This window comes from Lichtheimia ornata (genome assembly GCF_029851405.1).
Source record: "Lichtheimia ornata isolate CBS 291.66 chromosome Unknown scaffold00012, whole genome shotgun sequence".
Classification (NCBI taxonomy): Eukaryota; Fungi; Mucoromycota; class Mucoromycetes; order Mucorales; family Lichtheimiaceae; genus Lichtheimia; species Lichtheimia ornata.
Window position 1 is genome coordinate 128,997 of NW_026695332.1, and position 24,280 is coordinate 153,276.

General features: G+C 43.6%; 9 protein-coding genes across 9 annotated transcripts; 6 read left to right on the forward strand and 3 right to left on the reverse strand.

Annotated features, from left to right (window-relative positions):
* Positions 1-3,027: 3,027 nt before the first annotated feature.
* O0I10_003585 (uncharacterized protein) lies at positions 3,028-4,310 on the forward strand (the record flags this gene model as incomplete). Its single annotated transcript, XM_058483654.1, has 4 exons — positions 3,028-3,405; positions 3,467-3,763; positions 3,827-3,932; positions 3,985-4,310. The coding sequence occupies 4 exons, from the start codon at positions 3,028-3,030 to the stop codon at positions 4,308-4,310; spliced, it is 1,107 nt and encodes a 368-aa protein (XP_058345452.1).
* A 155-nt stretch (positions 4,311-4,465) lies between these two features.
* On the forward strand, positions 4,466-5,306 carry O0I10_003586 (uncharacterized protein; the record flags this gene model as incomplete). Its single annotated transcript, XM_058483655.1, has 3 exons — positions 4,466-4,603; positions 4,665-5,016; positions 5,077-5,306. The coding sequence occupies 3 exons, from the start codon at positions 4,466-4,468 to the stop codon at positions 5,304-5,306; spliced, it is 720 nt and encodes a 239-aa protein (XP_058345453.1).
* A 226-nt stretch (positions 5,307-5,532) lies between these two features.
* O0I10_003587 (uncharacterized protein) lies at positions 5,533-5,775 on the forward strand (the record flags this gene model as incomplete). Its single annotated transcript, XM_058483656.1, has 1 exon — positions 5,533-5,775. The coding sequence occupies one exon, from the start codon at positions 5,533-5,535 to the stop codon at positions 5,773-5,775; it is 243 nt and encodes an 80-aa protein (XP_058345454.1).
* A 67-nt stretch (positions 5,776-5,842) lies between these two features.
* Positions 5,843-7,663, forward strand: O0I10_003588 (uncharacterized protein; the record flags this gene model as incomplete). Its single annotated transcript, XM_058483657.1, has 4 exons — positions 5,843-5,998; positions 6,054-6,133; positions 6,211-6,817; positions 6,875-7,663. The coding sequence occupies 4 exons, from the start codon at positions 5,843-5,845 to the stop codon at positions 7,661-7,663; spliced, it is 1,632 nt and encodes a 543-aa protein (XP_058345455.1).
* A 193-nt stretch (positions 7,664-7,856) lies between these two features.
* O0I10_003589 (uncharacterized protein) lies at positions 7,857-8,922 on the reverse strand (the record flags this gene model as incomplete). Its single annotated transcript, XM_058483658.1, has 4 exons — positions 7,857-7,990; positions 8,049-8,082; positions 8,149-8,568; positions 8,632-8,922. The coding sequence occupies 4 exons, from the start codon at positions 8,920-8,922 to the stop codon at positions 7,857-7,859; spliced, it is 879 nt and encodes a 292-aa protein (XP_058345456.1).
* Positions 8,923-11,578: 2,656 nt separating this feature from the next.
* Positions 11,579-12,688, forward strand: O0I10_003590 (uncharacterized protein; the record flags this gene model as incomplete). Its single annotated transcript, XM_058483659.1, has 1 exon — positions 11,579-12,688. One exon carries the CDS (start codon positions 11,579-11,581, stop codon positions 12,686-12,688), a length of 1,110 nt encoding a protein of 369 aa, XP_058345457.1.
* Positions 12,689-13,788: 1,100 nt separating this feature from the next.
* O0I10_003591 (uncharacterized protein) lies at positions 13,789-15,608 on the reverse strand (the record flags this gene model as incomplete). The annotated part of the gene is made up of 7 exons (XM_058483660.1): positions 13,789-13,926; positions 13,984-14,061; positions 14,117-14,270; positions 14,335-14,454; positions 14,526-14,789; positions 14,848-15,016; positions 15,077-15,608. 7 exons carry the CDS (start codon positions 15,606-15,608, stop codon positions 13,789-13,791), a joined length of 1,455 nt encoding a protein of 484 aa, XP_058345458.1.
* A 932-nt stretch (positions 15,609-16,540) lies between these two features.
* O0I10_003592 (uncharacterized protein) lies at positions 16,541-18,592 on the reverse strand (the record flags this gene model as incomplete). The annotated part of the gene is made up of 6 exons (XM_058483661.1): positions 16,541-17,164; positions 17,226-17,681; positions 17,742-18,065; positions 18,141-18,162; positions 18,223-18,292; positions 18,358-18,592. The coding sequence occupies 6 exons, from the start codon at positions 18,590-18,592 to the stop codon at positions 16,541-16,543; spliced, it is 1,731 nt and encodes a 576-aa protein (XP_058345459.1).
* A 3,471-nt stretch (positions 18,593-22,063) lies between these two features.
* Positions 22,064-24,130, forward strand: O0I10_003593 (uncharacterized protein; the record flags this gene model as incomplete). Its single annotated transcript, XM_058483662.1, has 9 exons — positions 22,064-22,214; positions 22,295-22,415; positions 22,638-22,785; positions 22,847-22,909; positions 22,973-23,112; positions 23,164-23,414; positions 23,491-23,584; positions 23,635-23,795; positions 23,886-24,130. 9 exons carry the CDS (start codon positions 22,064-22,066, stop codon positions 24,128-24,130), a joined length of 1,374 nt encoding a protein of 457 aa, XP_058345460.1.
* Positions 24,131-24,280: the final 150 nt, after the last annotated feature.

Genomic DNA, 24,280 nt, shown 5'->3' on the forward strand with positions numbered 1-24,280 from the left:
ACAAGGTGCTGTTGGCCAAGCTGAGCCCATTGCTCTATTAAAAACCCCACGTTTCATTGTAAAGTTTGGAGATACAGGCACCTTTATGTTTTACCTATGCTGTAAGCATGTTGGAGTTGCTTTTTCCTAGTGGATGGTGTCGGCTGCATTAACGGAAAGATGAAGAGCTGAGTGAAACCGCACGTGGTGGTTACACAGACACGTCCTTGACAGGTTGCTACACAAATGGATGATGATAATGCTCGCCTTTTGTGAAGGTACGTAAGTAAACAGCATCCAATAATGAAGGCGTGTCAAGGTAAGCATCATATTTGCGTGTAGAAGAAAGTCGAGCTGCATAAACCAATTTGTATATGTAAAAAGATACATATACATATTGAATGAGTCACTCATCCTGAAACTCAATCGAGCGATCACTTCACTTTTTCTCTTCTCAAGGTCATCCCACTCCTCCTTATTGTATCACAAAAGCCATGTACTTATTGCATGACCGATAACCGGACCACCTTTATTATTCCATCTTCGAACCAATAGTATGTAATCCACAAGCTAGCAACCTCCAACAAGCGTGTAATAAATAAACAATGCTTTATTTCATCTAGCTATCTTGCTACTGTACATTGCCACCACCATCGTCGTAGTCGTCCTCCGTCATCATTCCTACTCGTACTCGTCACCAGTCGTTCAATCTCATCCGTCACACCAACATCCAAAAATACACAAGTTGAAAAGAATGGGATCTTGCAGGCTTCCTTTTGAATCTCGTTGTCGTCATCATTGTCATTGTCGTACATGGGGTGATCATCGTAACCGTCATTGTCGTGAATGTGGTAATCATCGTAATCGTCGTCTCTACAAATAAGAAAGCAGGCAAGTTAGACCATCTGGTACCGGAATGATGACGATTTGGTATACCGTTAGGCGATCCTCTCTAAGGAAGAAAGCAAATCAGAAGGAATTCACAAACGAAATCACCACCATACGAGCAACGTCGGGCGATCCCTTGTTCTTGAGAAAGCACTGCACGAATCACGCAAGGCCAGGCTCATAGTTGTCCTCATTCATCCTCTCCAAAGAAAGAATGATCCCCAATCCTTCCAATCATTTCCCGCCTCATGAAAAGAAATCCTCAAGGGAAAGAACGATCCTATCACGAGAAGAGCGTGTTGGTTGGCACTAATGTCAACACATTCACAAGTTGTTGCAAATCCCCTTTTACCTCAACACGGTGACCATGCTCTTCCAAAAACCCATCGTCGTCGACCCATCAACTCAACGCAGGCCTGTAGAGCCCTGGACGCGTTCCAAGAAGCTTTTCCAGCACACTTGGCTAGTGCAGAGCGACGCAGCGGCCACTTGATACAGGCTGGGACTTGAACCCAAAGAGATGATGATGATGCCCCCAAGTTGCATTGCCTGACCAAAGAAACCTATTCAATTCATTATTAGCACACACGTACAATAAAATGCCCCTTTTCAATAGTTTGTTTCATTGTACTTGCCTTTTCCATATACACAAAGACCCATTGTTGTTGGTTACTGGAAACCGAAAACCATGGTGTAGTATAGTTGAGCCGAAACAAAACGCCAAACGAGCCCACGTCTTGAGACCAAACTTGCCCTCTATACAAGCTAACACGTCAATGGGACCAGTTCGGCTGCAACATTGGACTCTGAATGTACCTGTTGACACCAAGCATAGAGCGGGAATAGCAACGAACAAGAGGAAGCAACGATATCGCCATGGCAACAACCAACCACCCACTACGCCCCATTCCTCAGCATTTGGACACACTCCCTCCCTGATAATGCATGTTCATTCAATACCTCACAGCCAACAAGAGCACTCTTCTATAATACATTACCTTGATCGAGATGTCGTGAATGGGATAAAAGCAAAGGAGTGAGAAAGAGAATAGAAGTGTTGTCTCAAGTGGTGGAGCTACCGTCCCCCAAGTTTAAATCCCCCTACTGCTATTACACTGAGGCCACTCAATTACCCTATACACACCATCCACCCAAACACACAACTCACCCATCATCATCAGCAGCATTCTCACGATAGACAATAGGCACGCGTAAATAAAATAAATGATCCTCACGTATAGCAAAAGGGTGTGTGTCATTTTACACTTTTCATGATAATGATGAGCCTACAACACCCATTGTTGCCATACTACCATGTCACCTCGAGTCAAGAAAGTTCGATGATGGGAATGATGGGCTGGAGCAGGACAATCGCTTGTATGTATTGTATTGGACAACAAAGGTGAATGGGAGGAATGGGCTATTAGCTGGCAGTTTACAAATAACTTTGCAAAATGATGTTTTGTGTTTTGAGCGTAACTCAACGAAATCCTCTCGGATCAAGAAAGTTCAATGATGGGAATGATGGGCTGGATCAGGAGAATCGTTCACATGCATTGGATTGGGAAACAAAGACGATTGGGAGGAATGGGCTATGAAGTGGCAGTTTACAAATAACTAATCAATTTGATCTTTCTGAAATTGGATGATACTTCTGTGTTTGAGAGTTACTCAGTCAAATCCCATCGGATCAAGAAAGTTGAATGATGGGCATGCTGGGCTGGAGCAGGGCAATTGTTCACATGCATTGGTTGGGGCAACAGGTGGCTATTAGCTGGCAGTTTGTGGATTAGATATACTGATGTTGGACTGGTATGTTCGCTGCCCTGAAGTTGCTCCAGAGCCGCTTGTAGTCTCTCATTGTAAATATGGGTAAAGCAAGAGGCCTGATGTGGGTGAACGTGTAGAAGTAATAAGCTTTTTATTTTGCATGATCATTACTAATACTGTAGGTATCGTTAATCCATTCAATGAGGAATCAAAAGTTTATGAGCGAAGCGATTAACCCATGTTGCTAGTCAAGATCGACCTATACATATGTCATGATCCGTTGGCAGTGAATGCGAAAGGCGGAGGGATGTCTCGTGACTCAAAAGGGATCAACTATGTCCGACAATATATTTCTCTTTCTTATCCTTGACAGTATTTGTTTCCTGAAGTATGGCTGACGACGTTGATAAAACTAATACGGGTGAAACGACACCACAGCAGCAAATCGTATTGATTGGCGAGGCTGATTCCACCAATCCCAACATTCGCAAGTACAAGAATCTTACCTATGATATCACCGATCCGAAATACCAAGGTCTTTCAAAGAATGCGCTCAAGCGGGTACTCAAGGAAGAGCACTGGAATGCTACACGTGACGAACGCAACAAACGACAAAAGGAGAAGCATAAGCAAAAGCATGCAGAGCGACGAAAGCTTATTGAAGAAGGCGTGATCCCTGCACCACCACCCAAGCGACCCAAGGTTGTGAATCCAAGCAACGTCAAGGTTGCTATTGATTGTTCATTTTCTTCGTACATGAATGAAAAGGTAAGAGACACTCTATTTCAACATGGGGAGATGGTTCATGGGATTCATTCGAGTTATATAGGAGGTCAAGTCTTTGCAAGCCCAGCTTGTGCGATGCTATAGCGCTAATCGTCACTGTGAGCGTCCAATGCATCTCACCATCACTTCATTCGATGATCTACTCAAAGGCATGTTCGATACCAAGGAACCAACGTACAGCAATTGGAAAGACATCACCTTCACCAATGACACCTATTTGGATACATTCGACAAGTCTAAACTCGTGTATCTCTCGGCTGACTCTGACAACACAATTGAAAAGCTGGATGAGGATAAGGTGTATATTATTGGTGGTATTGTGGATAAGAATCGGTACAAGGTATGTGATAAAGGAATGAGGAATGCGTATCATCTGGATTAATCATGATACATTTATTCAAAGAATCTCTGCCAAAACAAGGCTCAAGAACAAGGCATTGAAACTGCCAGACTTCCTATTGGAGAATATCTGCAAATGGCTAGTCGTAAAGTATTGACCGTTAATCATGGTAAGTGGATTGGCCTTGCGACAGGGAATGATGCTAATATGGATGTGCATAGTCTATGAAATCATGCTGAAATGGTTGGAAAACGAGGATTGGAATCAAGCTTTCAAGGCAGTAATCCCAGGAAGGAAGCTAAAGGATAGCAAATGGTTGGATGGTGCCAAAGAGTGCAATGAAAAGCAAAAGGAAGAAGGCTCCGTTTCCAAGGATACGAAGGATGATGAATCCAAAGAGGGCAATGGAAAGCAACAAGAAGAAGGTCCGGTTTCCAAGGATACCAAGGAGGATGATGAATCCCATCAGGATAATGAGACGCAGCAAGAAGGATCCGTTTCCATAGATACAAAGGATAATGAATCCAAGCAGGATGTAGAAGCATAGATGGATAGATTAGCCTAGCATTTGTAAATATCGACATTCATTTCTTGTTCTGATTTCATCAATGTGGACCAACTGGCTGAGTCGCTGTCAAAGCCGAATTTTAACGTTGTTTGCTTGCTTGCCCATTTTCCTTCTTCCCCATATCCTCCACCGCCATGACCGATCAAGATCCTTATGTTGTTGAAGCGTATACCGACGAATGGGGCATTCCTCTTGAACAACTCAACGAGAGTGACATTGACGATGAGGATGGCGATATGATTTTGGAACAACATCTCACAGTTTACAATGAGGTAACCCTTGAGGATCCACCATGCATACTCTAGATCCCACACTTAACACTCGATATTATAGGCAGCAATGACTCGTTTATTGGACGATTTCAAAGTGGACGATGATCTGGAGCCTTTCGAGAGAGTGTCAGTAACTACAGCCGAGCCGGTGCATATCAAGGATGTGTTTGATGATCTATCACGCGAGGAAGCCTTCTACAACCAAGCATTGGATGCAGCACGCAGCGTTTTGAAGCAAACAAAGGAACATGATGTACCATTCTTGCCACCTGTTGACAACACTGAACCCAAGATCCGTGATCGACAAGCCAAGCAAGCTGCCAAGGCTGCCAAACCAGGCAAAAAAGCAGCAGCAGAAAAGGAAGCAGCAGCAACTGAAGAATTAATTGACAAGGTTAAGCTTGCCAAGCGAAGTAAGTATATGGATGTTTTAGAATGAATGGATCAAGGTAGTAACTGGTTGGGGTTTATAGAACGGAAAGATGCCCGAGAGGATGACTTCATGCTTGATGCGGTGGACTTTGATCCCGAAGATATGGAGGACAACGATCGGAAAAACAAGTACAAGCGCAACTCGCCCAACGTTAAGCTTAACCGAATGGGTAAACAGTCAAAGAAACAGCCTCAATCACAACAAAAAAGGAAGAGCCCCAAGGGACGACCCGGAAAGGCGAGACGTATGGCAATGCGTAATCGACGTTAGAGTACATCCACACCCCCACACCCACACACACATATATACAATTGCATTTACTCTTTATTCATGTGTACCATATCCCCTTCCCCTCCCTCGCATTCTTATAAACCACATTTCCACACACATTATTATGCAAGATGGAATTTGACTCTTCTTGATGAGATGCCGCTTTGCTCTTTATGGGAATTGGAAACTATTGATCCCCACCCACAATACATGCTATTGCTGCGACATGGAAACTACAGAACTTTATCGCATACTCAATATGACACGTGATACTGCTGTTGCTGGTGTTGCTGCTGCTGCGACATGGAAACCAGAGAAATTGACCCAAATGCTTCGACACAACATGTATTGGAATATGGAGATCATCCATTTTGTATCACGCATCAAAGGTTTCTTGTGTACCTGCTCTAAGCGTATGAGATGCATGCATACTGCGGCATGTCCGATGCACGGGGTTCTACCACCTTAAATATCAACCAGTTTTTTGGATGAATGCAATTGAGACACCTTTCTTTTTTCCCACATTTTTCTTGCCGATGACGATTGGAATCGAACCCCCACAGGCCCAACTCTTGACCAAACAGCAAGTCATTGACAAGACACGTCAAGAAAGCTTGGATGCTCTCAAAGATCCTTTTGTGTTTCCCAAACCCATCAAAAAAGTAGCAGTGATTGGTGCTGGTCCTGCTGGAGTAAGTCTCTTGTTATTGAATGAACCCATATCATCGATACTAATGTAAATCATAGTTGGTGGCAGCCAAAGCACTCAAGGAACAAGGATTGGATGTCACAGTATTTGAGCGGGCCAAGGCGGTTGGTGGTACATGGTGCGTACAAAGAAAACTGGAACCTTGTATACTTTTCACGTGCCATGATTTATTAACATAGATTCTTGTTTTCAAAGGTTGTATCAAAAGACGACCGAACACAAAATACCTGTTCCCAAGGCTGAACAAGCCCCCACCCAAAATGGCAACTGCAACATGAACGCCGAGAAGAAACCTAAGGATGGCGATGTAGAAACGGAGACAGAGGAAGAAGCTCAGCGACTTGTGGACGCACATGCACCACCAAGCGGATGTTATTATGCTCTCTATAACAACACGCCGACGCCAATGATCGAGTATGAAGATTTTCCTTATCCTCCAGGCACATCATGGTACATCTCTCATGTCCAGCTACAAGCCCATTTGCATAATTATGCAACAACCTTCAAGTTGTATGACGACATTGAGCTCAACACCAGCATCGAGCATGTTAATCGCGTGGTGCTTCCAGAAACAGGTGCATCCGAATGGATCGTCACAGCCCGCAAATGTGAGCGTGTGGATAAATGCAAGTTGCGATACACCACATGGGAGGCAACCTTTGATGCAGTTGTGGTGGCTACAGGCATCTTCCAAAAAGCATTCATTCCATCCATTGACAAGCTTGCCGAGTACGATCAAAAATGGCCTGATAGGGTTTTGCATGCTAAACAATTTCGCCATTGCAGTGCATACGCAGGCAAGGTAAGTATCATATATGCATAATAATCATGCATAGCGCTCATTGTCAATGTGACCTAGAACGTGCTGTTGGTGGGTAGTCATGTGTCGGCTATTGACTTGGCTCAGCGCATGGAAGGCGTAGCAAACAACGTGTACATGGTCGTTAGAGGTGACTGGGAGGATCCTGGCAGTGACATTCTCAAATTGATTCGCACTGGAACACCCAAATCCACCATCCACAAACCTGAGATCAAGAGCTTTGCTGATAAGGATGGCATTGTTAATGGCACTATCACGTTCATGGATGATACTATTCTCGAAGATATTGATTGCGTCGTCTTTTGTACCGGATACAAGGGTGATTACCATTACCTTGGCTCATTGTGTGCACATGACAATGATCCCCAGGAGGTCAAGGAAAAGGCTATCGTGGTGACAGATGATATTAAGCCCTTAACGTCCTATCGTGATCTATTTGCTATGGATGATCCCACGCTTGCCTTTGTTGGTATTGCCAGACATTTACATGGACTCGGTCACTTTTGGTATCAAGGCCAAGCTGTTGCTCGCGTATGGAGTCAAGCTGCTCGTTTGCCATCGCAAGAGGCCATGCGTGCTTTCATGGACAAGTATGAGTTGCCCTTTGTTCCCCATGACATGTCGACCGTGAGCGAGCAACTTCACATACAACGAATTGTTACTTGGCTCAATACACATGCCGAACAGCTGAAGTCTCCTGTCAATCGACTCAAGGGTATGGATGATTCTGTGGCTGAAATGTGGGATAAGGTGAAGGCTGCTTGGCCTGATCGTACCGAGGAAATTGTGGCTGCTGCAAAACAAACACCTGTGGAAAATGGCATATAGAGCAAGATCATCTTTTTGGATAAACCATACTATACGAAAACTTCATATTACATAGTGCACTTTGCAATGAAAATATTATACGACGATAAAGTGAGAATTTGGAAAGCGAAAAAAGGGGGACACATGTAAATCCGGATGCAGGGGTGGTGGTAGTAGTAATGATGATGGATATGGCATGGATCAATAAAGACTATTACATTCTGGAATTGAGCTCGGTCAACACCACAACTTCTTGATGCTGCTTGATTTCTAGCTTAACTGGTCTATCACCACCACCAGCATGTAAGCCTTTCTCCACTAAATGAGATTCGGCAGGATGCGAGGTGACTATAGGATACAATGATGAGTAAGTGCTTTGGTGGCAAAAATAGTAGAGGAATCTTACCCCAATGAACAACGCATGAAACAATGGTGATATCCTAAGGGTGAAGTAAAATGATGAATACATGTGATGTTTAAATTGAAGGCCATGCACTTTTACATACCACGGTGCATACTGCAAGAGCAATAAGACCTCGTTCACGGCCCTGAAGTGCGACCATGATGACATAGTTGACTGTGGAAGTGATGCAGGGTACAATGGCTGCGATAATATGACGACGAGCCATAAGTTTCAGGGATGATGCTTGTTGAGCGGTTTGTTGTGCCATGCTTGGGAATGCATATAGCTTGATGAACATGCCTGTGCATAATGCAGCAATCAAAAAGTCACAGCAAAGAATAGTGATGGTCGCTGGCAGGGAGTAGCCGATAATGCAGTGGTAAGGTGATGCATCATCGACTTCAATGATACGTGAGATGATCAAAAAGACGATGCATCCAAGATACAACGCCAAGATTGCAAATGCGGCATGATAGTATATAGATCGCATGCGTGAGACTTTGGGCATGGACATGACGTAGATCTAATAACGAAGGTATTGGGATCAGCCATCTATCCTTGCCGTAGCAGGACCAATAATGTATACCTTTTCCGTAAAATAAAGATACAACATGATCTTTGCAAACGTGTAAAACAAGACGCAATTGAAGAAACCGAGCGTGCATGAAATGTAGTTGCCGTTATTGGTACTGACAAGCATGCATGCGATCAAATCAAAGGCCCAAGTAAGCCCATAAAGCGTGAGGATGAGTCCTCGTACATAGTAGATTGGGCCGTCCACTGCAGCAATCTTTCGACCAAAGATCAAAGACACGGCTGTGACACAGGCCACACTATTGATTTCCGAGACGATTTCGTATTGGTCAGGCGAATACATGATATTGCTGCTGATATTGATTTTTACGGCTGCTGCTGCTGCTGCTGAGGTAAACGGAACAAAGAAAGCCTAATATCAACCTTGCGTTATTGCGTTGCCATTATATGAATCGATGCGGTAGTCTTGTGTAGCATTCAGTAAGGAGAGGAAAGAAGGGAGTCGATGAAAGCATGGCCCACTTTATGGCAGGTTTATTCCAAAGAGAAAAAAAGATAATGGGATGGGCCATGGGGATGGCCTACTTTGACGAGCTTGTGGGTTACACCGGTCATTGTGGATCCCTATTTAATAAAAGAAACGGGATGGGCTTGTTATTTTCATTTTCCTCACTCCTTTTTTTTCGACCTTTATACAACGAATGACCCAACCAGGGAAAAAGCCAATACAACAACCAACAACGCTTGCGACAGTGCACTATCATATATAGCGATGACGATGATGATGCGAACGACCATGTATGCATATAGCACGTAATGTCATATGATGGTGCTGATCAACATCAACACCTGTCAGCTCTATGCCATGCTTGTGCAAATGGCCTGTCGTATGATTTGAGATCTTGTCCTCTTAGCTTTTTTTTTGACAGGTCAGTTGGTTCTTGCATTTGGCTGCTCCTTTCTTTACCCAAATTGCCACAGAGCCTATTGCTGTTGTTTTCAGCCCCTCCTCCTTTTTGTTTCCCAATTTGCAGTTTTATAGCAAGCTTTGTGGTGACCAATATACCTTAATTTCGTTATACGATACATATCTATGGATGAGCAACATACGCGTACCACGTCCTTTTCGCTAAGAAAGTAACACATTGTGCCAACTTATCAGATCGGGTCGACGCCAATTACAATGAAAAAATCGGGCATCACTGTCAAAAAGAAATTCATTGTAACGGTAGTGACGGTGGTAGTTTCACGAACCTTGTGTTACCGCATGGTCCATTTTTGGGCCGTTGAACGACGTTGGCCATCATAGTCTTTTTGCCAGTAGTCAGGGTGGCTACCATTCGCAATGAAACATTAGTCTCCAAAGCGCTTATGGATGCGTCATTTGATAGTGATCGATGATGAATGTATAATAAACGGGATTGCGTGAGAAGGTATAAAGCAGTAGGCCATCAATTGGTTGTTGGTGTGGCGTGAGATGGAGCAAGCGCCACTGCTTGGATCATGGGTCCTGGTTTTTTGCTGCAACAAAGAAGAGCATATGCGAAAATAAGAGCTAAAGTGAGATCATGTTCTTTGTCTTCACAAAATGAAACCCTTAATATTCCTTTTACTCCTCCTTTACATCTACATCATGTGCTTGTGGATCTCTAACACTGTATGTTCGCTCATTGCTTCCCTTGAATGTATCGCTTTTTTGAAACCATTGAGAAGACCCCGTAATTGCATCATGAAAAAAGAAGCTTTTATGATCTAGGTTGGAACACATAGATGGTACGAATGGATTTAGGTTCAAGGATCAAGCAATGGAGTTGATGGTGGAGGGCGTAATAGGGCTGATCCAAGTGCTGTGGTGCTGATAGATGAAAAAGATTTTGTTTGCTGGAATGACTTAATTGAGTAGTGCCGTTGGATTCTGAAACCTTGGGCCACTCTATTGCCACAAGTTCGGAATTGCCACACAAGTCAATAGCCGAGAAGCGAGAAAGAAGTTTTTTACTTCTAGCCAAGGCGTACGCATTTTAAGTTGGGCGAGGGCGTTGTAGCTGTGTGCGTGTATACAGCACTAACGATAGAGAGGGCGTCGGTGAAATGCGATGATCGCCAACAGCACCGTTGTCCCACTAGATCTTATTCGGAACCAACGGGAACACATAGCGGTGGTATAAATGTATGTGGATGAAATGGTGGCAATGGTGCTCCAATTTGCTTGTTTTTAAGGAGTAACTAAGGGATGCATCATCATCACTATATATACTATGTCACAAGGAGAAGCAGCAGCAACGCGTGTTTTGTGTGGGTGTGTCATGGTACTTTTGCATGTTGCCCATTTTACGATGCTTGTCAACACCCCTTATATCCCGTCCCACCCTTCGGCACTGAAGCAAAGACGGGTCGTGCCGATAGAGTTTGCACTTCCTATCTTCCCGAGAGGAAGCTTCTTTTTCTTCAAGGTCTAACACACAGGATCTATCACTAGATTTATGTAATGAGCGCATACAAGAACCACAACAGCACAACAATGAATGTGTGAGCAATAGCGGAAGGGAAATAAAAGAGAGGGGTAGTTGTCGGGTTGATGCCGAAGATGGGGACCACGATCATGTAACACACATACAGCATGGTTTTCGGAAGATCGGTTCAAGATGTCCGCTGGCTGTTTTCTTTCTCGCCATATATGGGGATTGTGAATTTGAATCAACGGAAGGAGAAGACAAAACTGTAGCATCATCATCAACACCCCCCCCCCCAAAGTGCACCACACTCCCTTCGGCTTCAGCTACAATCAATATATAAAAAGCCGCTTGCCTTGTCTTGATACGCTTTTCCACCTTCTTTCCCTAATTGCTACATCCACACCTGTTTCAACAAGGGAGCAACACGACCAAAAGAGAAATCCTATTTAAACAAACCTCTCATCTTTATCATCATTATTCATCTCTTTCTTACCTTTACCCTGTCCATCGTGCCTTCCTCATCCAAACACATATACGTCTACTATGGCTCTTGATTTTCTCTCCAGCGACATCGTGTTTCCTTCAGACTCCAGTGAACCCAAGTTAGCCACTGGTGCCGTTACCAAGCTTCCTGAACCTGTTGATTGGGCTTTCCATGACTACTATAGCACAGCTTGTGAGAAGAATACGATGCCCGTACATAGTTTGGCAGACTATGCACCTCTTGATCCCGTAAAAGACAACGACCATGATCTACACACAACCCCTTCTACGCTTGCTGCAAGCAAAAGCAACCAAGTTGGTGTCCCTGGCAACGAAGGAGGTGCTACTAGTGCTACTAGCGCAGTTGTTCCGGTGCCACCTTCCGACGAGGATCATCAAAAATACATGCGTGCCATCCTTTGCGGTGCTCTTGAAACCGTCAACAATGCCATGCAAGATAATCACTTGACTCGCCTTGACAAACACACCAGCACAGCATCAGCCAACGTAAACAGCAGCAACAACAACAATACAGCAACCCTTTTGGATAAGGGTTGGAGGTGGGAGGATGATGTGCTTTTTGGCACACTCGCACCATCACCATTGCCTGAATCATTCTTGCCACCACCATCACCACTTACACCTGTCAGCGAGAACATGCAATATCAACCTCATCATTTGGATATCCCATCAATACCATCACCCGATTATCGTACGATCGATGACGATGAGCTTGTTCTTGACAATACTTCAGGCCTTACATCGCTCATCACTTCACCCATCGATTTCAACATGTTACCCCCACCCGAATCACCCAATTCATCATTTTATCCATCATTACCAGCATCACCTATTGTGCCTGAAATACCAAGTTCACCTATTTCACCAATGGCACCAGCAACGCCTGTACCTACATCAGCCCCTGCTGCCACTATTACAAACCCATCAACACCCATTTCTCAGCCAATGCGGGAAGGCAAACCAAGCATTGCCAAATCCAAAGGCTGGCAAAATCTTGTTGGCCGCCTCAAGAAGAACCTTGCTACATCATCATTGGCGCCAAATAAGAAGCAAAAGACGCCATCCACCTCGGAATCAAATACAAGCAAAAAAGACGATCGTACCAGCCGGATTCTCAAGCGTCTCTGGTTTGTCAAGAAAGCCCAATGAAGCAAAAAAGATCAATCAAGCAAAAGCACGCATACCATATTCCCATTTTCCTTACAATCACCTACACATTTTGTTTGTATATAGCTGAGAAAACCTTCAGACGTGACCCTATTATTCTTTTCTTCCATACACACCACTCCCACCCAAAAGATCACCACCTGCTTATTCCTTTTTCTTTGTACATATTATGTGCACCCACTGGATTGATGTGCCATTATAACTTTTTATCACCCTCCCCCCATGAAAGCAGTATCCTTTTCATGTGCCACGTCCTCTTTTCTTTTCTCTGTTCTCAATCAGTCTAATATTTAGTATATACCCCCCAAAAAGTGTTCTTTCATTAAAGAAATCTTTTGTTCTAATACGTTACTACTACTTTGTCTTTGTGTACCCAAAGTTGTCGAAAAGGGATATATTGCGATGGCGATCGAGCCACCGAGTGTGGTACAAGTGTGCCACCCTTGCTTTTTCATTATGCTCAAATGGAGACAGCCGAGGTCGCATGATGAGAAGCACTACCATCATCGTCCTACTGTAATATGCGTAACTATGCAGTACGGGATGACCATGCCGAGTACCCATTGAACGGATGCTATCCGATATTGCTACACCAAATGCTTCCTCTCTCTTTCTTTCTCTGTGCACAGACCCCCAAATATTCCTGCATTGCAACATTGCCTCTTCGCTTCCCATAAACACGTATCCTTTCTCTCATCATTCATTGACCAAGCCCAATCCTTTTAGTCGTCTCTCGGAATGCTTCATCCGATCTTGATGTCACAGATACAATAGACGTTGCTTGGTGAGAAAACACGCATACAAGTAAATTACTATTTTTCTATGATACGACCCAAGGGAGCAGAGGTAAAACAAGAAACATGGAAAAGGGGGATATAAAAAGGTGCGATATGATGGATGGCGTTTTGTAAATGTGTGAGTGAGTGCGAGTGCTGATTGTGCGAGTGTGTCGTGAGTGCGTGAGTGCGAGTGTGTCGTGAGTGCGTGAGTGCGAGTGTGCGTTGTTGAAATCAACAATGGCTGTATTGGTGTCGTAAAAATTGATGTTGGTCATTGGGAGATGGGGTTGGTGGGGAATCATGTCACATGGTAAAGTCGACGAAAAGATGCTTGTAAGGATCATCGCCTGCGGGTGCATTACGATCCGTCTCAAAGATCTCTGGATATTTCTCAAAGTTGCTGGTATCGCCAGGATGTCGGTAATTGGGAATGATTGGTGCCTACATGCGTTGCTATTAGAAACCAAGTATCCATAGAAACATAAAATGAAAACATACCCTGACAGTCTTATCCAGAAGACCAATCCAATCTACTCCACGGAACCATCTGTGCCGCTTTACGTCTTCAGAGCCACCCTATAACAACATCTCATTAGATCCTTGTCACTTTTACAACATGTTCTCAGCTTACCTTTAGGTTACCCAAACGCTTGGTTAGATCACCTACTAACAGGCGCTTCAAAAGATCCTTGGCAAGTGCATCGAAATGTGCTGGGAATTGAACACGACCCGCTAAAATCTTTTCATAAATTCCAAAAGAGTTGTCATCAAAGAAGGGTGGATATCTAGGAAGATGCTGTATAAGCTTTTTGGTTTCATCAAGGCCATCCTTATCCCGTCGTCGCTTACCCTGCCAACATTTCGAAAATCAGGATACCCAATGCCCACCAGTCAGCTGCTTTGCCGTGACCTTTGCTTTGAATGATTTCTGGTGCAAGATATTCGGGTGTACCACATAATGTCCATGTTCTATGAAGATGCTGCATCTGAGTATTCTGCCATCACATACGCCCATTCAATTGTCTCCTTTTTGTACATACCGATCAGTGATCTTCTTTGCAAAACCAAAGTCAGTGATACGAATGTGGCCTTGATGATCAATCAGCAGATTTTCAGGCTTCAAATCGCGATAAATGATATTCTTGGAATGAAGATACTCGATTGCCAATACAATTTCGGAGGCATAGAAACGTGTCATGTCGTTGGTGAATCTGCCAGCACGTCGTAAATGCGAAAATAGTTCACCGCCCACCACATATTCCAGCAGCATGTACAAGTTGGTATCATCTTGGAAGGTGCAGAACCTATAAATGATCATCAGCCTCATATTCTCCTTAGATTGGCAATCACATGTCCACTTACAGATCGACAATAAAAGGGAATCGCACCGAAGCAAGGATTTGTTTTTCCCAAAGCAAATGTTGTACTTGTTTGAGTCGAACCACTTCGGATTTCTTGAGTACTTTCATGGCATAAAACTTGGATGTCGCCCTAAACTTTGTCAAATAGACTCGCCCAAATGTACCCGTGCCTAGTAAAGCCAACATTTAAAAATCACATACCCAAAGCATCATCCATGCCATACACTTACCAAGCGTATCCAAGAGCTCAAAATCCTTGAGAGTAAACGTAGGGCTGGCGACATAGACAGGTGTACGAGTGTGGTAAAATTGAAGTCTGCTTGCCTGATATTGTTGCTGTTGGATGGCTGATGGTGACGATAAAGCTGCCAGTGGATGGTTAGGAGGTAGTGAGGTGCTACCACCTGTATTACGTCGCTTTATTGGATGAGGAGGTGCTTGCAATCGCACAGGGTGTTCGTGTTGCATGACGGGTCGAGCACTTGAAGGGCCAAAGAAGAATGGTTGCTGATGAGGACCACTACCACCTATAGGCGGTGCTGATGCAGGCTTATTGCTATTGATGAAGCCAGCTAAAGGATGCGGTAATTGCACAGATGGTGGTCTTGGTTGATGCTCTTGTGGGTGTTGTTGAAAGAATGCATGCTGTTGTTGTAGTTGTTGGTGTTGTTGTTGCTGTTGCTGTTGTTGTAGTGAAAGAGGTTGTTGTGGTGTTTGACTGCCAGTGTCAGCCTCATGTGGACTCTCGGCGATGGCATCCATGGTTCAATAAAGGGTGTACGATCTGTGTAAGGACGAGTGGAATGGCGTCATCGATGGAAAGAGAGGAGCATTGTGAGAAGGCGTTAAAGAAGAGAGAGAGTGTGTGAGCATATTGTATTGTTCTTAAAGTAGGATCTATGAACTTACATTTTCTAGTACACACTTCTCTCACACGCAATAAAGTGGCGAGACCCTTTAGTTGAGAGCAATGTTTATATTCTCGGAGAGGAAAAGAAAGCGCAAAGAAGAGAAAGAGGATGGGGGGCGTACAACAAAGAGTAAGCGAGAAAGCAACAGAACCCTTCTTTGCCCAGTGCGGAAAGAGAACACTACATCACGTTTGTGTGACCCATTCTTGTCCCACATTGCTCTATGCACGTCGCTCGATGAGAGTGGAAACAACGTGAACGCACATTAAAACAATCTATATCATAGCATAGTCACCCCACAATGATCATGATAACATCATTCTATTGTCAAGCGCGCTGCTTATAGATCACCATGGTATTCATGCGGGGTATCATACTACCCTTTGTAAATGCCGATCCACTCTTTCTGCATAGCTACAGATACACGCTCTACCGCTTTGTTGGCACCTTCCCTTAATGATTGGTCCCCATTAAAGCCACCACATTTGGTACTTGACAACGTATTCAATATGACATGTTTTCTCATCAGGATATTACCGCTCCTGTCCTTTATATTACATAGCAAGATATATAGCGCTATTTACGAATAAGTAAACTATGGCGGTGATGACTTTTGCAGCTCTGCTGACAAAAATGGTGATTTGATATGTGTGATGGTGGAGAGGGAGAGATGTAAAATTATAAACAGGGAGAGTAAAAGAAAGAAGGAGTTAACAATAGGTGAAAGAAAGAAAAGAGGAGGAAAGATATAATATTACATATGTTATAGGGTTTTCTTTTTCTTTAGGCGTGGCCCTTTTCCTGATCAATTTCAAATTCGGCGGTGGTTTCCTTCTTCTGGGCATCGTATTTGGCAAACTGCTCCTTGGAACGACCAATAGCATCCTCTTCAACATCGGTGGCATCTTGGTGACCATGCAAAAAGTAAATCAAAACGGAGCAGACAATAGCGGCACAAGCGATACCAGTGTACATCCAAGTAAGCTTGGGCTCAACAGTGACAGAGACAAGGGCAAATTGAAGAATGGATGCAAAGCAGTTGGTGAACAAGAAGAGGGACATGACAATGGACTTCATGGATTGAGGGGCCTTCTTGTAAGCATACTCGTTGCCAGTGACAGAGGCAAAGATTTCGGACAAGGCAACAAAGCAGTATGATGGAATTTGATAGGCAGCCGAGATGTCATTTTGAGCTCCCTCACGGCTGACATGATCGTAGTAAGGAGGAGAGTTGTAAATCTTGGATTGGATACCAGCGGTGTAACCCATGGCAACAGCTGAAAAGAAGAAACCAAGAGCGATACGATGAATGGGACCCATGCGAATACCGAATTTGCGGAGAGTTGGGTAGACAATGTTATCCATGATGGGAATCACACAAATGACAAAGAGAGGATCAATGTTTTGCTATACAAGAAGCAAGGTTAATATAGTCATTCCACTTGTTGCCATGCCAACAAATGCTTACCATAATGTCGTTGGGGACGTTGCCAGTGTTCATAGTAGCAGCCATGGAGATAAGGTTGTTGGTGATTTGCACATAGCAGAGCCAGAAAATGGGATACCAGCAAAAGACAATGCAAGCACGTAGAGCACGCTTGAACTCATCAACAAAGACATCATCCCAGGTAGCTTTGGCAGCCCAATCGGGATGGGTAACAGCGAGATTGGATGGCTTACAAGCATCAAACTTGTCAAGCTTAGCGAACCAGCCGTTAATCTTAAAGTTGTACCAGACAAGCTTGGAAGATTCGACAATGACGGAACCACGTGGAGGAGTCAACACGTATCTCTTGCGACCAGCCAACACGACAATGATGGCGGGGATGAATACAATCGTGGGAAGAAGGAAAGCTGGCCAAAAGCCAACGTTCTTTTCAAGTTCAGTGGTAGCGATGGCTGACAATGAACCAATGTTGATACCCTATTGTGCTTGATATCAGCAAAACAGCAAAGATACAACACACTGCATCTTGTAACGTACCCAATAAAAGTACAGGAAGATCTTTTGGTAGGTAGCTTGAGGACTGACAATGACACGTTCACCACTCTTCAAGGTCTTGACGTAAGGTGATCGGGTTTGGTATTGCTCAGCAACCAAAGGAGCAACATTGGATTTGATACCACCGGTACCCAAACCAATGATAATAATGGAAACAACATAGCCGGGGAAAGCACCACCATTAGCAATGGAGGAGGGAATCGAGGTACAAGTAAGGATCACAAGACCAAGCATATAAATGGAGGCGAAGAGAATGATAGCACGGTACTTGCCGAGCCATTGATCAGCAATGATGGCGCCAATGATCTAAATGTAGAAAAATAACCTGTTGTTAGTTATCAGCTTTTTCTCCCACAATTGTCTAAAAGCGTGGAAACATACAGGTGTAATGTAGCACCAAAACCTATGATGGAAAATGTGAGAAACGATGATATTTTGCTTATTCATGTACTTTTGCACTCACTGGAAGAAAGTAGTCAAAGCAGTGGCGGTTTGTTGTCCACGACCCAAAGCACCAGGCTGGTCGGCAGGATCTGAAAATATGATTTGTTAATAAACAATTGTACCTGCATGCAATTTTAAATACACAACAACTTACAATGATCTGGAGCAGGAAATTGAATGTAGTTTTGGAATGGACCGCTCAAACCATAGTAGGTGAAACGCTCGCAAAGTTCGATGAGAATGACAAGAAAAGCAGATACAGGGACATGATCAGCGACTTCACGCAACGATGCCCATTCCTCTTCTGTAGGAGCGGGATGCTCTTCATTGTGGTCGATGACTTCAGTTGCGCCAATGGCTTCTTGCTCTTTTTCAAGCTTTTCCGACATAATGCAGAATGAGAAAAAGGGACTTTTTGGAGAGGGAAAGGATGCCCGAGGAAAAAGAGAAAACAGAGAAAACGAGAATTGGGAATGGTAAAGTTTTTATATGGATGAATCACCACAACTGGTTGGTCAGATCATACAAGGGCAGCCACCCATCCGGAGGAAACCGACATGCCTAAAAATGGTAATTTTAAGAGTGCGGATGTAGCCATATGATATCTGTGTAACACCCTGGTCAAAGAGAAAGTGGCAGATGAGAGATACATGGCTACTTTGTGTGTATTCCCGCGCATTGGCCGAGCCCCGGCTGCTCAAAAGACTACTAAAAGCGATGTTTTATTCCCACGTTGCTTAATGCAAGAGCACGCCACTATAGCGGCTCATCCAAGTATAGTAGGATAGGCTGAGGTGACTATACATTGTGGGAAGAAAGGTCTGTCAAGAACATGATGTATTCTTTTTTTCCCTTCCTGGATGGAAAATCACACGACCCATAGAGCCATATTTGAAAAAAAAATAAAAGTGAGACCAAAAACCGATCCTGATAATGGATGGCGAAAGCGTATTATCATTGGTCAACTTGTTCTTTGTTCCGGAAGCTGATGCTGAAAATTATCTACCGCACGCTTTTTGCCTAGGTATTGGCCATAAAAAAACCTTAACCATCATCTTGAATAAGTTGGACCCTTTTGTATATGAAAACGGAATAATTGCTTGTGATTGTGACTTAATAGGCAATAATCTCCTGAATTGGTTAATTCGTTGATGATAGTAAGTACTTTTACGTTCATGTAAGATGTTGTCCTCTTGTTTCCTTGAACATTTGTCATGATGTGTGGGGTCGTTGACCGAGGAGAAACAGGGTGGGGACGTTTGTATTGGATGCACAGCCGAGTTTATTTACCCGCTTATCCCGAACTTTTTCCATATCTCTTTTTCTTCGGGTTGCTGACATTGACGATTGAGTTTCTGTTTTCACTTTAAGGTTACACAACCAAAAGTGGGTGCCACTTTTGTGTCCTCGATTGTTCTTTTGGTACCTTCGTTGCAACCAGGGAAAATACAACATACTTTTGTCTTTGCCTATGGTATGTCATCCATTCTTGGTAACTGTTATCAGCAGTGCAGTGCTACTTTCATCACGCCATACAACGCTGAGATGGTGTAGCGAATACCAAACGGCGGTGCGTCAAAATTAATGGACGCACAGGAAAGTTCTCAGAGTTTGATTGGGTAAAAAGTGCCCTGCTTATCAAAGCGATACGCGTATAACACATCCAACCCTTTTTGCAAGGATCGTGGGAAAGAGCGCGGGAAAATATGGATGTCTTTTTGCCTGTATTGAGAAATACATGGACAAGTATATGTGCAATGACATGAGACCTATGCAAGTTGCTTTACTATAAAGTGTTTTGGCTGCCCACATTGCTTCCCCACAAATGCGGATCGACTTGTAGCGTAGTCATTTAACGAAAACTCCCGATGTTTTGCTTTATTGACACCGTTGCCATGGCAAAGCATAAAATTCATCAACTACAAGCTCGTCTAAACTACCGTGCGTGCGATCATTTGATATCACGAGGAGAATAAATGGTCCCGGGATGGCGTGTGTTTCATGATCGTACAGCTCTACATCATGTTCTCTTCCATGCAACACAACATGTGGTGCCTGAGGCGATGCTACGAAAGGTTACACTGCGAAGCTTGCTGTACCTTGATAAGCAAGTGTGAGTTTAGACGGCGATGGAAAAAAGCATGTTATTCCCAGTTTTTTGACGCACCTTAGTAGCATATCAAATAGATCATGCAAGTTGTTCCAATATTGCGTCCTTCCAACGTTTCCATATGTCGGTTCTAAAAAAAACTGGAATCAGCCCAAAGTTGCCAACGCCTCGCAAGCCATACAATACCTGATGTCCTTTGATTGTGGTACCATCATGGTCTTTTGTGCTTGTCTGGTGTCGTAATTGTTGTTGTAAACATGGCACGTATGATGTATACACCCGAGAATATGGATCGATGTCAGCAACGCATGTCCCATTGATCAAGCAAAGTAATGGAAGGTGGTACCTCACCGTTGGGTTTTATTCCCACGAATGTCATGCATAATGCATCTCGAGATGTTGTTCATTTACTGCTAAGGGTATCCTGTGCCAGGTCCATGGCAACGTCGCAACGTATAGTGGTGTGACGGTCGCTAGCCATCATCCTCTCTTTGAGTTCGTAAGCAAGTCAAGCAAGCACTCGTTCATTGAAAGCTGTATCATCGTCGAGCTGAATGTCATCTTGTGGCGGTGCATGGTATCTCCAATCTCTTCTCTCATTGCGATTGCTTCTTGGAAGGTATCGACCGAACCCGGAATGCCGTAACAGATTTTGGCCCACTAGTCCAATGTCAGTGATTGCCTATGTTTATATGAGACCTTCAACCCACCACAAGTGCCGCAGCAAAAGCACCAGCAGAGACCAGTTAAAAACAACGAGGCCATGAAGGCTACAATGAGCCATAGTTCCAAAACGGATATTTGCATGAAAAGGAGACGAGAAATAGAACCAGCGTCGCTGCAATTTACCAGCGACATCATCCATCATGCCCTTTTACACCACGCACCACCCACCACATGCATCTTGCTCAGCCTGAAATACTTGTTGCTATGGAAACAATGATACAACATGATGATCACGTGCTGTTGACCAAATCATCGAGGAATACACCAACCTATGGACTCGAATGATGGTGCGTAATCACGTCAACAAAGCCCATGTGACATCTTTACACATTACTTAATTGTATGTTCTCATACAAAGAAACGCAACAAAGACACCATCAAGGATCCATTATCTATCACACAAAAGCCCCCGTTGGACAATGAATGCGAACCAGCGAACAAAGAGCAACAGCTTGTGAATCAGAGACTTCTGCACCAATAAAATCCTGCGAATGAATAAGGTTTGATCTTCTGCCGATGAATCCTTGATACACAACAAGGGGTATTGCTTATAACCCTGTTTCATCTTTTTAGCGCCATTCTTCTTTATGCAAAAGATGCAGAGATGATCCACGGATATTCACCCATTGATTGTATGAGATCGTCCAGTGCTGCTTCCAGGTGTTTGCCAGGTAACGGGTATTCTCGGGAAGGTATACAACACTATCCATATACAAGATCCACTTCTTTCATTCGGAGCAACAAGTCGCATGGTGTTCTCTTATGTTAGATCAACGTTGATTCTATATTCTCAAAGAAGCCCTTATGTAATACACATTGTGAGGATCAAATAAAAGGACTTGAAGATAAACTCTTTCCCCCATATTGATGTTGGTGTCTGCGTCTGTTGCCGAAGATGAATGATTTCATGATGTTGTTGACTTTGTTTCGATCCGGAACTAGGGGCGATGACTAATCAGTAGATTTGGTATAAAAACGGAGCAAGGTTGCATTGATTTGAAAACCGGGGCATTCGCCAAAAAAAATGGCCACAACAACAACAACAACCAACACAACACAACTAGAAGCTATTGAAAAGCTACCAAGCGTATCTGCCGATCCTGATGATCATGCCACTATTGATAGCATGCATACAGCTATTGAGCCAGTGATAGATTCGGAGGTTACCACGCATGGTTGGTGAATGGATACAACGCCTCATGGATGCTCGCTTGCTTGATAACTTACCAGGTCCTCATCTTACATACTCGAATAGCTGAAAAGCCATGGGTGATAAACGATGCATATGACAATTTGCCCGAATCTGGATATGCTTGGCTGGTTGTGTTTGGTGCATTTTGCAGCTACTTTACTACCTTGGGTATTGAGACAAGCTGGTAAAGCAACATCTATATCATGAGACTTTATTTCAAATAGGCTAATGGTCGTCGTCATGGGTGTGTCTCTAGGGGTACGAGGAAATCAATTGACATGGAGATAATACTTTGCAAGCTGTAGTCTAATGGGGATGATTGCTATGATCATGGATTAGGTATCATGCAAGAGTTTTATACAACCCGTGTATTTCAAAACGAGGACAATGCAGCTTTATTGCTCAGCTTTGCTGGTAGTCTTTTGCAAATTGCAATCTATGTTGTCAGCCCTATTGCACAATTCCTCACTTCACAATATGGAGTACGGCCTGTGCTCATTGCTGGTACCATTTTGAGCGTGCTTGGCTTAGAGTTGGCTGGTTTCACTACAGAGGTGTGCAAGCAAAAGTCTAGATGCCTATCACATTTTCTCATTCTTGATGTCTGTTGTGTAGATCTATCATCTCTACCTTACTCAAGGGTTGCTATTTGGCGCAGGTGCATCGTTGTTGTTTGTGGCAAGTAGCATGTCAAGCAAAGATCATTGTGTGCGTATCCCTAAATGGTTTTTGTTTACTTAGGCTGCGATATCGGTTCCTCCCCAGTGGCTGAATCGTCGTCGTGGTTTGGGAATGGGCATTGTAACGAGTGGATCAGCCATTGGAGGCATAGCATTACCTTTCATCATGACGTCGTTGACTTCAAAAGTTGGTGGAGCGTGGTATGTACGATGAAAGGGCTGCTGTATCGATGTACTAATTCCAAGGTGCAGGACATACCGAGCTTTGGGGTTCATTGTTCTGGGATTCAATCTCATTGCATGCGTTTTGATGAAAGAGAAATATCCACACAAGAACAAAGTCAAATCAGCAGATGATGGCGAGCAACAACCCCCAGCAACCAAACGTCGCTTTACAGACACATTCGATTGGACAGTGATTAAGAACGTCAACTTTTGCATGTGGATGCTTGCAAGCATGATTTCAGTTGCGGGATATTTCATACCTTACTTTTATTTACCAAGCAAGTATTACATGCTGAATGAGATGGTCCTTTATGACATGCATACTCATATTGGACAACGTGTTACATTACATAGCTTATACTACTGGTCAAGGCTTCTCGAGCCATGATGCTACGGTGATTATGGCTGTTCTTTCAACGTCAAGCTTTGTGGGTCGTGTATTCATTGGGTGAGTCTTTATTATCTTTCCTTGGTAGCATGTTCTGATCATAACAACAGGTACATGAGTGATCGCATTGGACGTCTTAATACGCACTTGCTATGTTTATTTGTGAGCGCAATCAGCTGCTTGTTGCTATGGATGTTTGCTCGTACGTATGGCACCATCATGGCATTCGCTGTCATGTTTGGATTTGTCGGTAGCTCATATTACACTGTTTGTAAGTAGCATTTTAAGAAGGGTGGCATATGATCATTTGTAAATGCTGGGTCGATTTGTTTTTACGTTGCTTCACTTTTTTGTTCTCTAGTGTCTCCCCTAACAGCTTCAATACTTGGAGTTGAAAAGTTTCCAACGGGCCTTACGCTTATGCTTCTTTCGAACATCATCAGTATATTTGGTGTGAATGTTGCTGCAGCCATTCAAGATAGTTTGACCGATTCCCAGCCCTATATTGCTCATAAGATCTTTGCTGGTGTCTCCTTTGGTCTTGGTTTTGTGATTTGTATGATGCTAAAGCTAACAGCAACGAGAAGTTTGGTATCGAAGATTTAGGTTCTTTATTGATCCCTTGTATTGAAATAAAGGATATCTTTATATCTTCCTCATCCAATTACTATTTATCTCTATGTAAATCCAAGATGGGCTTGGTGGGTTGGATGGATGATGATCGGAGTGGTGTAAAAAGGTGAGAGTAAATAGGTT